The 17115-nt window shown below is 44.1% G+C and overlaps 1 protein-coding gene across 1 annotated transcript in view; it reads left to right on the top strand.

The window, feature by feature from the left end:
- The window catches only part of LOC117693537 (collagen alpha-4(VI) chain-like), a 108767-nt gene that overhangs the window by 30130 nt on the left and 61522 nt on the right, over positions 1–17115 (top strand). The window contains exons 8-15 of the mRNA XM_076917815.1: positions 2143–2477; positions 3681–3759; positions 7479–7624; positions 7837–7929; positions 10915–10968; positions 13483–13554; positions 15353–15379; positions 15860–15904. Coding sequence (XP_076773930.1) covers positions 2143–2477; positions 3681–3759; positions 7479–7624; positions 7837–7929; positions 10915–10968; positions 13483–13554; positions 15353–15379; positions 15860–15904 — 851 coding nt within the window. The remainder of the gene's footprint in view (positions 1–2142; positions 2478–3680; positions 3760–7478; positions 7625–7836; positions 7930–10914; positions 10969–13482; positions 13555–15352; positions 15380–15859; positions 15905–17115) is intronic.

The following is a 17115-nucleotide window of genomic DNA, read 5'->3' as shown; positions in this document are numbered from 1 at the left end:
TCAGGGAGAGGGGAGAGAGGGAGGAGGGGTCAGGGAGAGAAGAGAGTCAGAGAGAATAAGAGAGCAAGAGAGAGAGGAGGGGGCAAACAGCTCCTTTTATAGTGGGCTAGGTCTATCTGGTTGTTGCTAGTAAACTGTGGGTGGAGCCTAGAAGGAATGCTAACACTCACTGTATCCTATTAAAGCTTGAAAGTCTGTTTTTATGATGTATTAAATTAGTGTCTTTGCTTATGCTGTTTTGAGATGATCGTTGCTTGGCGGTAGCCCAGTGACTTTGGGTGCAGTTATTGTAAAGATGTACTGGGGTGTAGTTCAGTGGTAGACCACACTTGCCTCAAGCAAAACAAACCAGACAAAATAAAGCAAAACAGACCCCAAAATTGCAAAGCAAAACACAAAAGCAAGGATCATGGGATACCCCAAATGTTGTAGTTCAAGTTCTTCAGGTATCAAAGTCCTGTATTTTGTTTCTTTGCAGGTGAACACCATTTGCCTTTTCTTTCCTTCCCCCCACCCCCCAGTGGATTGGAATTCTTGCTCACTCCAGGTTTTCTTTTAACTTTTTGATGAGATTGGACCAGACACTTTAATAACAACCAGGAAATAATTAATTACAGAAATCTAGAGTCACAAAGCTGAAAAAGATCTTGGAGATTGCCTGCCAAGATCCAACCTCTCCATTTACAGGAAAGAAAATGTCTCCTTGCCTTTGCTAATTACTGAATAAAGCCGGCTGAGAAGGTTCTAGGGGGATGTGAATTAGAGACACAATAATAACCATACTGACAAAGAAAAAGCTCTCTTGTATAAAATTGGGTCTAACATAGAAATGGGATTTATATCTATGAAACTGCTGTTTTGTGAACCTGAACTAGATTTTAAAAACAAGTTATTTGATATGAAAGCAGGGGAAAGACACTTTTCATTATGCTAGCATCAGACACCAGCTAGTGTGGGTATGCCCTCATATCCTAGCCCTGGGTCTCAGATTTTTGGGAAATATTTTATTAATAAAGAGCCAACTCCATACTTATTCCTCCCCAAATTGTATCTCCTAATCTGTAGTTTAAATTTTTCTGAGTCAAGTATTCCAATGCATGAAGATTAAATAATTACATTTATTTTAGTGTGTGTGTGTATGTGTGTGTGTACGTATGGTCACAGGGTAACTGGCAGCAGTTTGTTCTCCTTCTAGTCTTGAACTCAGGTCCCCTGGCTTGACAGCAAGCACCTCTTTACCTGATGAGCCATCCTGTTAGCATACTATGTGTGAAGACTTAAGGAGGAAATGTCCATATATCTAGCATGTCTAAAGTAGTTTTAACTATTGCATTGCCTCTGCTGAAGTAGTACTAGCTCTTTCGTGGCTGCTAAGTTATTCATTCATCTACATTCTAAACTAGATGTTATCTGTGAGCATCAATTTCGAATTCCTAATGGAATTTCGTAAATGGGCTTATTATACACTAATTATATAGCCTGAAATACCAGTGGACCTTCAAATTCTAGATTTAGTTGCCCCAGAGGGCCTTGCAGTTTTTCAGGCAGAAGAAACAAAAATCAGAGGATACCATTCAGCTTTGAACTTTTCTAATAGTTTCCCATACACCCAAACATGACTGATGTATGGGCGGTAGACGAGGAAGAAAATCCTCAGGGCTGAAGGGGACTCAAGACTTATCGGCTCCCGTAGCTGTCAGACATCCAGTGATGTATTAGGTCATGAGAGAATAGATGCCATAGCTCCTACTCTCAAGGAACCCCCGTTTAGTAGAAGAGAAGACTAAGTAAAGCCTCAATAGATATACAGGATGCTAAGTTAACTTTATAAGTTAAGATATAAGTTAAGATCAGAGGAGGTGCAGGCAAAAATAGAACACTTGGGAGAAGGGTAAGGACTTGGATATGTCAATCAGCTGCATGGGAAAGAACACTCCAGGCAGAGGAAGTAGGATCTGCAATGACAAAGGCACAGTCCCTGTACTTTGTATCAGTTAACTTTTACTATGTAACAAATAACACCCAAAACTTAACCCACTGTTATTTAAGTTTGGACTTCTGGGAGTTGCCTGGAGGGCGTTCTTTCTGCTGTACTATCTTCTGTAGCTGCAGGCAACTGATCTTGCTTTTCCATTTTCAAAGGATGCGACGTGGATCTGTCTGTAGGAGTGGATACCTCAGCTTCTTCAGAGCGAGCTCAGCAGGAACTTCAAAGGTTGCTCCCCGGGCTGATGCAACAGCTGACTTTGCTCTCTAACATCAGCTGTGAGGCTCCTGGCCAGATGGAGCTGAGGTTCCGCTATGTGGTTCCAGGCTCCATCCGCCAGCCTGTCTTTGACTCAGGCTTTGAGAAATACAGTGATGAGACCATCCAGAAGTTCTTGGTGCATCACAGTTCTGTGAACAACCGTATGGATGTAGACTTTCTGCAGTCCCTAGGAGAGACTGCCATCTACCAGTCTTTTGCTAAAGTGAAGGTACTACATGCCTAGGACCTAGGCTATGGGGCAGGGTAGGATGAAAAAGCTTTTGTAACTGAAGCCAACAGAAATGACAAGAGGTGACTTCCATTCATTGGGCAAGTCTTTATTAAGCCCTGAGGGCTCTGTGCTAAACAAGGAGGGACCAAAGAGTAAAGTCCTGTCCTCCAGCTGCCCACTGGTTAATTATCCAAATCTTTCCATGGCTTAATTCCTTCTTTTGCCTATTTGTTTGAGACAGGGTCTCTCTATGTAGCCCAGGCTGGCCTTGAACTCACGGAGCTCCACCTGCCTCTGCCTTACCAGTGCTGGGATTAAATGGGTGTACCACCATGCCTTCCCTGCACAATTCATTCTTAACACACTCAGGAGATGCTGTATGGCCCCATAGTCTCTTATGTTCACTCAAAGATATTCAGAGCTAAACTGTTATTTTTCTAATCATTACCTTGAACAAGCCCAAGCCCACCCACGAAACTTTTTCTGTTCTCAGGCTTAACTTACACTCAGTTTTTTTCTCCATTCACAGTGTTCCCTATCTGCCTTCTCTCCTCTTGTTAATGCTACTTTGCTGTTTTTTTTTGAAAGGATAAAAGATGGAGGAGAGAACTTTTGTAAAGTATCTTTAAGTGAATAATTTAGACTGTTTCAACTCCTCCCAGGCACACCCTTCAGTGAGGGGGAGGGAAAATTAAAATAAAAATAGATTTGTAATTTAGTAACAAATGAGTAAGTCAAATAGAGTAAAATAGAATAGAATAGAGTAAAAAGCTGGACACAATAAGAAAAATTCACTTGTATTTTAAGAATTGTGGCCAGGTAGTGGTAGTGGTGGTGCACACCGTTAATCCCAGTACTCAGAGGCAGATCTCAGATCTCTGAGTTTGAGGCCAACCTGGTTTATAGAGCAAGTTCTAGCATGGCCAGACACAGAGAAACCCTGTCTCGAAAAAAAAAATATGCTTATGTTTATATATAAATATATATAACTTATTTAAAATTATACATAAAATAAACAAAAATATAAATATATCTATGAAATATATATTTATGTATATAAGTAAAATAAAAATGAGAAAGAATTGTGCAATTTATAGCATATGCTTCTGCATTCTCTTTTCTTCTTCTGTTTCCTCCATTCTCCCTGCCCTCTTCACTTCCCTCTCTTACTCTCTCATCACCTCACCTCTGCCACCCCAGGTCCTTTTAGTGTTTACAGACGGACTTGATGAAGACCTAGAGAGGCTGAGGAGAACCCTGGAGCTCCTTCGCAGCAGAGGTAAGTACCACGTGCCCTGGTGCCCTGAATGGACTGGCTTCTCACACCTAGGCTGAGTTCCCTTATGCCTCAGATGGGGATAGACTCCTGGAAGCCACCTGCCCTAGTGAGGGAAGCATGGTTTTAAAGGGCCGAGGCCCAGTGCCCCTTGTGTGAGTCGGAGATGTGGCGGCATCTCCCATTTCGAGCATCCCTGATGCTCACACGTTAATTGTCAAGAATATATATTTAAGGAATAACTGGGAATATGTACAAGATTGTTGTTGCGGCCGGAGCAAAATGTTGAGGCCCGGGCCGACCCACGTTTGGGCGGCCACTGTATCCCGGCCCAAGCTGCCACTCCGGTCTGCGGGTCGGGGTTCAGCAAGAGCGAGGGTGAGGGCAGACTCGAAGAATGGAGACCAGACAGAGTGTGATTCAATCCCGTTTATTCTTCAGTCTCTCTTCCTCTAAGTGTCTCCTTCTCTGTATCCTCTGTCTGCTGTGTCTGATTCTGTCTGGAGCCAAGTGTCTTCTACCTAATGTCTGATGTGTCTGATTCGTCTAATGTCTGGTTCTGTCAGATTCTCTACTGTCTGCCTCTGCCTTTTATATGTCTCACTTCTAAGCCACGCCTTTTGGTCACACCTTTAATCATGCCCTTAGGTCTTGTCTCTAAATCTGATCTCTACACTTCTAAGTCACACTCTTAAATTACACACCTTTAATCTCACGCACCTTTAATCTCAAGGTATCTAAACCAAGATTATTGGAGTGTGTTCAGCTGTTGTAGGCTATTGTAATCCAAGTCTCATGTCAGGGTATATGGCTCAAGATGGCTGCAAAGCTGATAGCTGCTTTCTGCTAAAAGTCGGCCCCCTACAGATTGTCAGTGGCTTGTTCAGTAGCAAAAAGCCAACTGTGTATATGATGACAGTTTACTGATCAAAATATTAAGTCATGCTTGTTATGACATTCAACAAACATGGCAATTCCTGGTTGAATTTCTTAAATGCCTATGTCCATCTGGTCTTGTGTGAGCAGACTTCACTGATCTTTTAGTGCCTATTTCATTAGTAGGATAAGTTCTGTCCAAATGCACACAACCCCCAAATCTCATGGCTTGAGGTGGTCAGAGTATGTGTACTTTATGCCTCCTGCTCATCTCTCGGGCTCTCAGGTACTTTTTAACCACCGTGGCCAGGGAAATGGCAGAATTGTACACTGTCCTGAAGAGTTGTCTCTGAGAGTGACATGTGTCACTTCTGTTCACATCTTATTTGATGGAGCAACACTATCACTTTAAACTTAAAACATTTTTCAAGGCAAGGAATTGAGGCTTACTGAAGTTTATAATTTTCCCTAAGAAATGAAGTCCCGGGGCTGGAAAGATGACTCAGTGGTCAAGAACACTGTTGCTTTTATAGAGGGCCTGGGTTTGGCTCCCTGCACCCACATGGTGGCTGACAACTGTCTGTAACTCCAGTTCCAGGGGATCCTGGAAATCCCTCTTCTGACCTCTGAGGGTACCTGGCATGTATTTGGTACACAGACATATATAGAGGCAAAACACTCATAGGTATAAAATAAAATAAATCTAAAATTTAGAAGTGCAATCTTACCATGCATCCTCAAGAAGGGGAAGGGGATCGGAATATGTATAAGCAGTCACATGATTACCAGAATTCTTCCCTTCTTTCCTTACCAGGGTGATGGTGATATATATATATATATATATATATATATATATATAGTGTTATTAAGCAAGTGTTCTATCATTATACTACATCACTGGACATTATTCATTTTAACTTTTGTTTACTTGTGTATATTCATGTGTGTGCACACTGTCAGGTCCCAAAGAAACTTGGAACAAGGCTCACTCAGTACCTGTGCCTCTTCCCAACAATTCTTACCCCGCCCGTACCTTAAACATTCCCAGCCCAAGGCTGGGCTTTCCTTCCCCAGCTTCTAATCCGTATACAAGCTTATATAATCCTATATAATCCAGCCATTTTTGGCCCCATGCTTGGGTCTCTCCTCTCTTGGTTCTGTTTGTGGTTCCTCTGGCACTCTCTCGGTCCTTGGCTCCTTCCTCTCTTGTTCTGCTTGCCCTCTCCTCTCTCCTCTCTCCCTCTCTCTCCTCTCATCTGGTTCAGTCTAGACCCTCTGATGCCTCTGGCTGTTCTTTCCTTCAGATCCACATTCTCTTCAGTCATACCTTGGGGCAGTCACATGATCATTTTCATTCGCACATGTCCATAAGTGTGTATGGATGGACACATGGCACACATGTGGAGGTCAGAGGACCATGTGCGGGAATCAATGCTCTCTTTCTACCACGAGGGTCTGGGGATTGAACTCAGGTTGTTAGACTTGGCAACAAGTGACTGTCTTTACCTTGTGCCAGTCCTGTGACATAATTTCCAGGAGTAAACTGCAAGCCAACTTCAAGGTGGCTTTAGAAGGATGTAACAATACAATAGTGGCACCGGAGGGCCTAGAGAGCTGGCTCCGTGGTAAAGAGCACTGGCTGCTCTTCCAGAGGACTTAGGTGCAGTGTCAGGCACTCACAAGGGAGCTCACAGCCATCTGTAAGGCCAGTCCTGGGAGACTGGTACCTCCTCTGGCCTCTGTGGGTAACTATATGTAGTGCTTATACATATATCCAGGCAGGTACTCATACGTACAAAATAAAAATAAATAAACCTCAAACAAAAACAAAAAATGCCATTTGAAGGAAAGGCAGCATGATCACTGATAGTTTGAGGTTAGCCTGGGCTTTCTTGAAATCACTGGGCCGGCCAGAGCTACATAAGTAGAATATCTATGAAACAAATAGAATCAAACCAAACAACACCAATAGTAATAAAAAAAAAAAGGCTAATTGTATTTTCCTCTCTCTCTCTCTCCCTCCTCCTCTTTCCCCTCCCCCTCCTCCTCCCCTGTGTGTGTGTGGGAACCTCGCGGCGGGGGTGGGGTGGGGGGTGGGGGTGGGGAGGAGTCAGGCGGGCGTCGGGGTCCCACCGCGGTCTGGCAGAGGGGTCCCGGGCGGGTTTCCCACACCGCTGGGTTGGCGGAGGGTCCCACATTCATGCAGCCGTTGCAGGCAGGCCAGCGGCTGCACCGACAAGGTTCAGGGTTTCAAAGGCTGGGAACCTGGCAGCGGCAGGCCCATGAGACACGTGGAGTCCAGTTTTCCAAAGCTTTTACTGTTCTTGGAGTGGTGAATAGATGTAGATGGTTCGAGCTCCCCGAAAAACCAGGCTCCCCTGGCTTTTTATAGGGAGGGGGAAGAGGAGAGGGGATAACTTAATTAGCTACAACCAACCCCCCCCCCCTTTAGATAACTCATTAATATTTTAATCTCTGGAGGTGGAGACCTCTACCTGTGCTACATGAATCATGGTGCAGGTTAAATGGCCAAGGCCCCTCGCTCCCCTTCCTCCCTACCTCTCCCTCTTTCTTCTTTAGTTAGCTCAGTCTCAGCAGCCCAAACAGTTCCTGCAGCCTAAGTGGGCCTTGAACTCCCGATCTTCTTGTCTCCAATTGCACATTCTGGGGCTGCAGATGTAAGCCACCCCACCTAGCCTGAGAACTTATTTTGATTTTTAACAAAAATACAGCTTGAGATGAGGCAGACTGAGGATGTGGTGATGGTGGGACCATGGGTGATCAACTGAGGCAGAGACAGAGACAGAGACAGATGGGTCATAAACCTCACTGTTGACATTTTGAAGGGTTCTCGGGACTGCTGCTCATTGGCCTGGGAGGTGCTCCTAAGTTAGAAGAGCTGCAGGAGCTGGAGTTTGGCAGAGGGTTTGTGTACAGGCAGCCTCTGAGCTCCAGTCTGCCGTCCCTCCCAAGCGTCTTACTGAAGCAACTCGTGAGTCCTCTTCCAAAGCTTTGTTCTTCCCTTGGTCCTGATGATGATGGTGGTGGTGGTGGTGATGATGATGGTGGAGGTGATGATGATGATGACTTTGAAACCACGTGGAGGATGGGATGGGGGGTGGAGCAGGGGGAGAACTTTGCCTGTCTAGTGTGTAGTGTAACCCAGAAGGAAAACCCATATGTGACACAGGTTCTGTGTTTCAGGACACAATTGTGGAGAGGACCTGCTGTAATGTGCAGGCCAAGTGTTATGGAGACGATGGGGTCAGAGGTGATCCTGGGAGTCTCGGGGAGGAGGTAAGAATTCCTGGGTGAGGCTGGGGAAGGGAGAGAGGTGACACTCAGTACCTAGTGTCCACCCACTCTTACATCCTCACAGCCTGCTTCTAACTCTGCAGTCCAGCAAACCTTTGAGGATCTTGTTATTTTACATATGTGATCCTGAAGTCCTGAGAGTGGACAACACTCTCCCCAAATTGTACAGCACAAAAGGGCATTTGGAAGTTGAGCTGTGTTTATCCGACTTCACCATAGTCTAGTCTTTTTTGCCATATAATACTGCCTTTTTATATTTGTTTAAATTGATTTTCAATGTAATTTTTTTATTACATTTATTTGTGTGCATGTGTATGTACACACGTGCAGGCTATAGTGGTCATGGGAGGTAGGAGGAGAATCTTTGAGAATCAGGTTTCTTCACCATGTGTGTCCAGGGGTCAAATTCAGGTCATATTTTTATTTTTATTTTTTTTTATTTGTTTTTATTTTTATTTTTTTTTTTGTTTTCTTTTCTTCCTTTCTTCCCTTTCTATTTTTGAGAAAGGGTTTCACTATGTAGTCTGGCTTAGAGCTTGTTCTGTAGACCAGGCTGGCCTTGAACTCACATATATCTGCCTGCCTATCTTTCTCAAGTGCTGGGCTTAAAGATGTGCACTATGTCCAGCCCAGACCATCAGTTTGTTCACTTTTAACTTTTAAGAAGGACTTTTTCTGAACCCAGTGTTTCTCCATTTGGCTAAACCAGTCAACTGGCCTTCAAGCTGCAGAGTTCTCCTTTTCCACCTCCCTTGTGCAGAGATTGCAGGCATGTGCTGGTGCACCCAGCAACCCAGATGCTGAGGCTCAAGGTCAGGGCCTCATGCTTGTGGGGCAAGCATTTCACCTGCTGAGCCATCCCCCAGCCCCTCTCCATGTTAATTTGAAAAATACAGTCCCAGAGCCCACCTCTGCATAGGAGTCTCCACTTTCCAAAGATCTGACTTGTCCAGCATCTTTTCTTTCCTTTCTTCCTCCCTTCCTCCCCCTCCCTCCCTCCCCTCCTCCCTCCCTCCCTCCCTCCCTCCCTCCCTTCCTTCTTCCCTCCCTCCCTCCCTCTCTCCCTCCCTCCCTCCGGTCTCTTTCTTTCTTTCTTTCTTTCTTTCTTTCTTTCTTTCTTTCTTTCTTTCTTTCATACCTTTTCCCTCTCCTAACATTCTTTTCACAGCATTAAACCTTGAGAAAAGATATAGTCGTTGGTTTCATGCAGCAACTGACTCTCATCTGTGTTAATTCTGTGTTAGTCCTTAGCACACTGAAGGAAGAACAGCCCATGGAAGTGTTCCTTAGGTGCTCAGGGCTGGTCAGGTTCCAAGGTTCCCTGTTCATAGGAACCAAAGTTTTGTGACAGGTACATAGTCTGAGTGAGTTGAGCTAAAGCCACCATCTTTGACACAGTCCTTGAGCTCTCCAGGTAGCTAGGACTACCTTGAGCTGAAGATAATAACAGGTGTGTGCCACCATCCAAGGATGGAATGAGGTTTTTTTTTTTTTAACTTTAAAGGTTTAATTTTTTATTAGTTGTATGTACACCCCCACGCCTGTGTATGGGTGCAGACAAGAGCTGGTGCTTGCAGAGGCTAGAAGAGGCTGTCTCATCCCATCCATTGTGGGTGTTGGGAACTGAACTTGAGTCTTCATCAAAAGCAGTCTGCTCTCTCAATTTGGGAGCCATCTTGTCAACCCCTGGGATGAGTTCTTGATGGGTTTGCAGATCAGTCTGATTGATTTGAAGCAGTGCAATGATTTTTGTTTGTTTGTTTGTTTCTTTTTTTTTTTTTTTTTTTTTTTTTTTTTTTTTTTTTTTTTTTTTGAGATAAGGTCTCATGTGGCCCAGCCTGGCCTTGAACTTCTTATGTAGCTGAATATGACCTTGATATTTTGATTGACTGGGCTTCAGTCCCCAGGCACCAGGATTAGCAGTATGCATCACCATGCTTGGTTTATGCAGTGATGGGGTTTGAACCCAGGGTTTCATGTATGTCAGGCAAACACCCTGCCAACTGAGCTACATCCCTGGTCCTATAAAGACTTTTTGAAAAAGAAACTGAAACTAGTCCTTATCGACAGGTTTCTTTCTCATGGTCTTTAACATTAGACTAGAGGATTGAATTTTGGAACCTCTTACTGTGTGTGGCAACTGAGTCACCAAGTCACCAGTGCTAGCATCTGGAGGGTTAGAAAAGGTTGACTTCCCTGCTTGGTTAGAACTGAGTGCTTGGTTGTATTGAATTTTACAAATAAAACACACCTCACTGATTTTCTCGGTGAATTTTAGGCTAAATAAATCTACTTTTTTAAATGGCAAGCCAACATTCCTTAGGATGATATGGTTTTTAAGCTTAAAACTGAAAAAAACAAAAAACAAAAAACAAAAAACAAAAAACAAGAAGACTAAATAGTTGAGTCAGAAACAAACTGGTTCTTCCCTATGAGTAATCTGAAGCCTGACCTTTGCAGATTTTATTTTTTTAAATTAAGATTTATTTATTTCATGTATACAAGTGCTCTATCTGCATGCCAGACAGAAGAGGGCATTAGATCACTTTATAGATAGTTGTGAGCCACCATGTGGTTGCTGGAACCGTGAGCAGTCTCTCTAGACCCTGCAGATTGTTTTAAAAGTAAGGTCAAAGAGCTATCCTCCCCCCCCAAACTTTAAACTAGAAACTGGTCTCAGTCTGAGTTTTCATGCTAGAATGGCTTAAAAATATTGTGTAAGCACAGCAACAATCTGATCAGCCAGACACATAAGTATTCCGTATTCCTAGTCTCCCTGGACTACAGGCCAAGGATCCCCTTTCCATGCATGTCCTCCAATAGCTAGATTTTTTTTTTTTTAAATAACACATAGATGTAGTGAGACAAGGCTATCTTGTAGTAGCAATTAAATTATTTTTCATAGACTTGAGAAACGATGAAGAATCTAGAGTCTGAGTTACCTATTTCAATTTCGTGTTTTCTCAGGGAGAGAGGGGTTTGGACGGGCTCCCCGGCCATCCTGGTGAAGAGGGAGACCACGTGAGTACTGGATCTTCCCCATTCTCAGCCTCCCTTCCTTTCTTGTCCCCTCTCCCACCTGTTAACCATCAGCTAAACTGAGGAGATTTGCTACTTTGATCAAGCCTCCATGTTTGTGACTGGTGTAACAAGATGAACTGGGTGTAACAAGATGAACTGAAGAGAGACCATGTCCATTCTTAATATATAACACAGTTACTCAGTTCTTTCTTGAGTGGCAGCGAAGGTTCTGGAATTATGGCGAACCACTTAAGGTTTGCATAAAACTTCAGCTATCTCATTCCACCCCCAGGATCTGTTTCAAGAGAAGGATACACCATTTTCTTATCAGTGAACAAAAATGTATGTTAGAGCCATCCCTAATATACATGGTGGGACATCTTCATCCCATCCCAACAATACCAACAATACCAGGAAGACACACGAATCCCATGGGTTGATTTTTAAAGTCCTGTGTCCCAGGAGCCTATTTTAAAGATGATTTGCAGGCACACCCCTGGTTGTCAACCTTTCTGGTCTCAAGACACTGTTCTACTCTTTATCACTCCAGCCTTATTGAGATTTAATTGACAGATGGAACTGCATGTCCTGAGGTGTGTTAAGCTCAGTGTTTTCATATACACGCATGCTGTGAGATTGCCATACAGTTGAGGCCATATTGGCAGGTTGGTCACGTGGCAGTCAGCACTTTTTCTGGTGTGCGGCAAGAACGTTTCGGATCAGCCTCCTTAGAGAATTTTGAGCAGCTAATGCTGTGTGTTCACTGTGGCTGTCATGCTGTGTATTAGAGCCCAGAACTTACTCACTTAAAGTTGAGTTTACACTTTCTCGCCCATGGCTCTCTAGTCCCCTATCCTTCAGTCTTTATGCTTTTAACAATAACTGAGGACCTCGCAGACGTACTCATACAAATCTATGCAAGCATGATGACCTGAGTCTGAATCCCAGAACGCCTATAAAGCTAGATATTGTAGTGGGACACCCGTGGTCCCAGGGATCCTATGCAGCTAAGATCAAGAAACTCCATGTTAAACAAGGTGGAAGGCAGGAAGACAAAGTTCCTCTTCCTTCTATACCAGACCATGGGACAGATGTGCTTCACCTACACCAAACACACATGAACACACTGACACCTGTGCACAAGATTAAAGGAAAAAATATTTTGTTATGATCAATGACCTTGTGGGTGAGAAAACCAAAAGGGGCTCAAAGGCCAGGTGTTCCTCCATGTTTGGGGTCTCAGCTGGGCTGCTGAGGCCTTCTGGGACTCTAGACACTGAGATTGGAGGACCCAACTCCATGTGACTGGCATCTCTGCTGAGATGCTAGATTGACACAAAACTCAAAGCATAGCAGGCGATTCTAATATATTAAAAAAGGAAGTTGGCTAGTGAGATTCGTCAACGGGTGAACGTGTTCGTTGTGTAAGCCCCACAACCTGAGTTTGACCCCCAGAATCAACAGTGAAAAGAGAACCAACTCCTGCAAAGTGTCCTGTGACTTACACCCATTCACTGTAGTACCTTACACCAGTGCACATACATACATATGTATACACACACACATACACACACACACACCCCAATAATAATAAACTTCAAAAAATTACAAAACATTTACCAGTCTTGGTGGTATGTATTTATAATCTCAGTACTTGGAAGCAGGAGGATCACAAGTTCAGTGCTAGCCTGGGCTACATAGCAAGACTCTGTCACTCACTCACAAACAAACAAACCTAAGCAAGATACATGAAAAGTAGATTTCCCCCAAAACTGTAAAGATAAGGGGACAACTAGGTGATTCTCAACAGAATAAGCTGCTGAGTTGAGGTGACTGACAGGGACCTTAGGGACAGGAAGGATGTCACTGACAACAGTGTTAAACAATTCATTCTCTGTGAGACCATGGTTTGAGCTATCTGAAGGGAATATTAAGACAAATCTGAGGTTTGAATTCTGAAGTTTTGCAGGGATAAGCATATCATTTTGCTTCTTATTTGGGGCTTCAGCTTGGCCAGTTGATGAATTATAATCTGGGGACCTGTAGGCCACGTCTGGCCAGGTGTTTGAAGATGTAAAACTGTAGGGACCATCTATGTTCCAGTTCCTTTGATGGGCATCACTGCTAGTTTGAATTGTTTCAGTAGATGCCTTAGTGAGGGTTTCATTGCTGTGAAGACACTGTGACCAAGGCAACTCTTACACATAAAGCATTTAACTGGAGCTGGCTTACAGTTTCAGAGGTTCAGTCCGTTATCATCATGGTGGGAGCCTAGCAGCATCAGGCAGATTTGGTGCTGGAGAAGGAGCTGAGAGTTCTACATCTTGATCTGAAGGCAGCCAGGAAGAGGTTTTCTTCTGCACGGGGTGGAGCCTGAGCACCAGGAGTCCTCAAAGCCCACACCCATTGCAACAAGGCCACACCTCCTAATACTGCCCCTCCCAATGAGCTAAGCATCATCAAACCACCACAGTGGCATGGAGGCAGAGTATCTTCCTGTGTCTTTCTTCACAGGGACAAAGAGGCCCCCGAGGTCTTCCTGGACTCCGAGGTGAGCAAGGATGTCCAGGTGTGAGAGGACCTAAGGTAAGTGTGACCTTGAACTTTGAGATTATTCGCCATTCCTGTTCTCACCCCTTGAGTTGGAGAAACATCGTAATTCCTCACCACAGCTATGGAATTTTAGCTCTGAAGACTGATGGTTGCCAGGAAGTAAAACCTACAAAGAGTTTGCAGGGAGGTATCCCAAGACCTCAAGAACGAAGTAATGATGTAAGATAGAGGGAAAGAGACCTAAAAAGACAACTATGAGATTCTGCCTGTGGGTGGAGCAAGTCTGTGCTGAGGAGCTCTGGTGGTCAGTGTTGAACATGCACCTCAGCCTTTTGCGCTAGGACGAGGGAGCTGGGGGTTCTACTCCAAATCTCATCAGGAAAGAGTTGGGGGCTGATCCTAAGGGGAATTAATTTTCTAGTACTTTAGTTTGACCTGCACTTGGGGAGAGCAGGCTATTGTCCCAGGAGAGGGGGAAGTCCTCAAGACAAGAGTTGAGTGTGCTGGTGATTGGAAGGCAGGCTTGAGAATGCCGAATTTTAACAGCTAAGGGGGAGATGAGCAGATAACCTCTTTAAATGGTTGCATTAAATGGCTCGGAAGCTTCCAGGATTGGAGGATCTCCTTCAGTATGCTCAGAAGAAGTGTGCTGATGCTGGCCGGGCCCACTTCCCAGCCACTTCCCAGACATGTGACCTGCCATCTTGGTCTCGCCCCGGTGCTTCCTTCTTCATCTGTGTCTAGATGGTGACTCTCTGGATCTCACTTGAGACCCTGTCCCTCTCTCTGGGCACGGAAGTCTTGCCTTTTTCTCTCCTGCCCAGCTATACTCTGTCCAGCTCTTCATTTTAACCAATCAGAAGATAGTGAAGAACAAAGTCTTACAAAATACTGAGTCAGGAGCTGCTTCATAACAGAGACAATATTCCAAAGCCCAACTGCACCCATGTCTCTGGGTACAGAGATCAGCACTTGAGTGCACAGTGCACAAAACATTCCCCCAGCATCTCCCATTACGTTCATCCGAGAGGGATAGCTTCATTTTGGTCTAATTAGTACATTTTCTTCAAGCGAAGAAGCCTGACTTTGTAAATGAGTCAAGGGTTTAAGAAGCTCATCAAGCCCAATCTCATCTCATTCTTTCTCTCTCCCCCCTCCCTCCCCTCCCCACTCGCCTTCCCTCTCCCTGTCCCCCTCTCATTTCTGAAACTACACCTCACATGATCTCACATGAGCTAAGCCAGTACTCTGCCACTGAGTGGCATCCTCAGCCCTCAGTCCCTTCTATCTTATTTTTGATGAATATGTCTGGAGTGTATCTACGGATAAAGTCTTATTTCAGTAGCTGCACATAGAGCACACCAGTGGAGCCCCAGCCCCCCCCCCCCCCTTCTGCTCTTCCCTGTCACCACCCCAACCTCTAACGACCAGTATTCTACATTTGGGTTGACTTTTTATTTTTACTTTTAAAAGTTCTATAAAGGTAACACTAGTCTCTTTGTGTCTAGCTTGTTTCATTTAACACAATGCCTTACAGTTCCAAATGATGGAATGTTTCTTTTATTTTTCTTTTAAAACCGTTAACTAACAACCCATTGTATATCTATATCACATCAAACAAAACAAAACAAAACAAAACAAAACAAAACAAAACAAAACACCAAAGCCATTTCTCCATTGATAGGTACATGGTTGATTTCCTAGCTTGACTATTGTGAATATTGCTGTAGTAAGTGCAGGCAGGTTTTGTTTTTTGTTTTTTGTTTTTTTTTTTTTCATGGTAACTTCACTCTTTTGAGTCTTAATTATTTTTATTTCTTCATAATTTCAGGGAGCAAGAGGCTTTTCAGGAGAGAAGGTAGGACCGCCTTCCCCTTTCTTGCCCTGGGTGGCAGCTCCATTGGGAAATCCTGAGTCCATCCCCTGTTCTAAGAAGGCTTGAGTGAAGTACCTGGTTCTAAGACAAGGAAGTAGAGCTTGCTAAGAGACTGCCTGGCTGATGGGTGACTGTTCGGAAGACAGATATTTAAGCTCAAAGATTGTGACATATATTATTTTTAAGCCTGGAAAGCTCTATAGTAATTGAACTACCATATGTATCATATGATACTCTAAAAAGAGTCCAAGGTACGGTGGGGACAGTGAGGTCAGGATGTAACATATGGAGGAGGGAAGACCAAATTGTTACTTTTAAATAATTGGATGTGGTGTTAACATTGTTTCAGCAACTCTGTACTCTTCTGTCAGCTGAAAAAGAAACACTAGCAAGGAAATTAATATACGGGAAGCACCCCATCTTGTGCTTCCTGTTTTTAACTTCTGCCCTTCCTTTCCACAGGGCAACCCTGGTGAGGAAGGTGTTGGGGGCTTAGATGGAGAACAGGTATGGAACCATCTTGCTTTATATGTTCTGCCACTACTCTAGCATTATTGTGTGCATGTGTGTGTATGCATGTGTGTGTGTTTGTGCGTGTGCGGGTGTGCATGTGTGTGTCATTTTGTTTGTGGCCCGCTGCTTTTAGTCAGGGTTGGCTGCATAAGCATGGGTGGGGATTATTCATTTAAGCAAGGGAAGCTTGCCAGTGGCTACAGTAAGGACTGGCTTCTTACCTCATAGCAACCATTAACCCTATGGCTTCTCAGGGGAGGGTGTGGTCTCTTCACTGCACGATGGAATGTTGAGGAGACCAGTCTTGTGCACGCAGCTGCTGTCACCTCGAGTTTATGGTGTAACAGCTGTGTTGGGTCCAGAAGACAGCTTTATACAGTGCCTGTCTTCTCCCTCTTGTATTCTATCTGCGTTCCCCCACACCCACCCCTTACAGTGTTCCCTGAGCCTTGGAGTGAAAAAAGAATCCTTTACTTCACAGAATTCAAAGTATTATTATTATTTTTTTTAAATTAAGCTAGGGGGCTGGAGAGATGGCTCAGCGGTTAAGAGCACTGACTGTTCTTCCAGAGGTCATGAGTTCAATTCCCAGCAACCACATGGTGGCTCACAACCATTTGTAATGGAATCCGATGCACTCTTCTGGTGTGTCTGAAGAGAGCCACAGTGTAGTCATATACATAAGATAAATAAATCTAAAAAAAATTGACCTAATGGTTCTTTAAAAAAATTTTAAGTTAGTATGTAAGAAATTATGCATCTTTGTATATATTTGCCAGGTCCTTCATTCTTACTCACCTTCCTCTCCTACGTCCCCTCCCCCTTGCTTCTCTTACTTCACTACAAATAATCCCTCATCTGCTCTCATCTTAGTCTGGCATCGATACTGTTACAATGAGGACAGCGTTTCCTGATTGGTCCTTTTAACTTGCACCCTTGGCAGGATTTAAACTGAGCTGTCTGTCCTCATTCACCCAATACAAGGGTCCTGAACTTCAGTCGGCCTGTTCCCAGGCTGCCTGTCATGGTCGTGAAGTTCCTTTCTATCTCATATTTTGTTAAGTTCCAGCCATTAGACATTTAAAAAATGATTTATATTTGTGCGTATGTGTGAATATGTGCCCATGTGTGAAGGTGCCTGTGGAGGCCGGAAGTGGGCATTGCATTCCCGATAACTAGACCACGTGGGTCCTGGGAACCAACCC

Source organism: Arvicanthis niloticus, chromosome 21 (genome assembly GCF_011762505.2).
Source record: "Arvicanthis niloticus isolate mArvNil1 chromosome 21, mArvNil1.pat.X, whole genome shotgun sequence".
In the NCBI taxonomy this organism is placed as follows: domain Eukaryota; kingdom Metazoa; phylum Chordata; class Mammalia; order Rodentia; family Muridae; genus Arvicanthis; species Arvicanthis niloticus.
The sequence above is the reverse complement of the archived record's forward strand: the minus strand, read 5'-3'. Positions and strand labels throughout refer to the sequence as shown.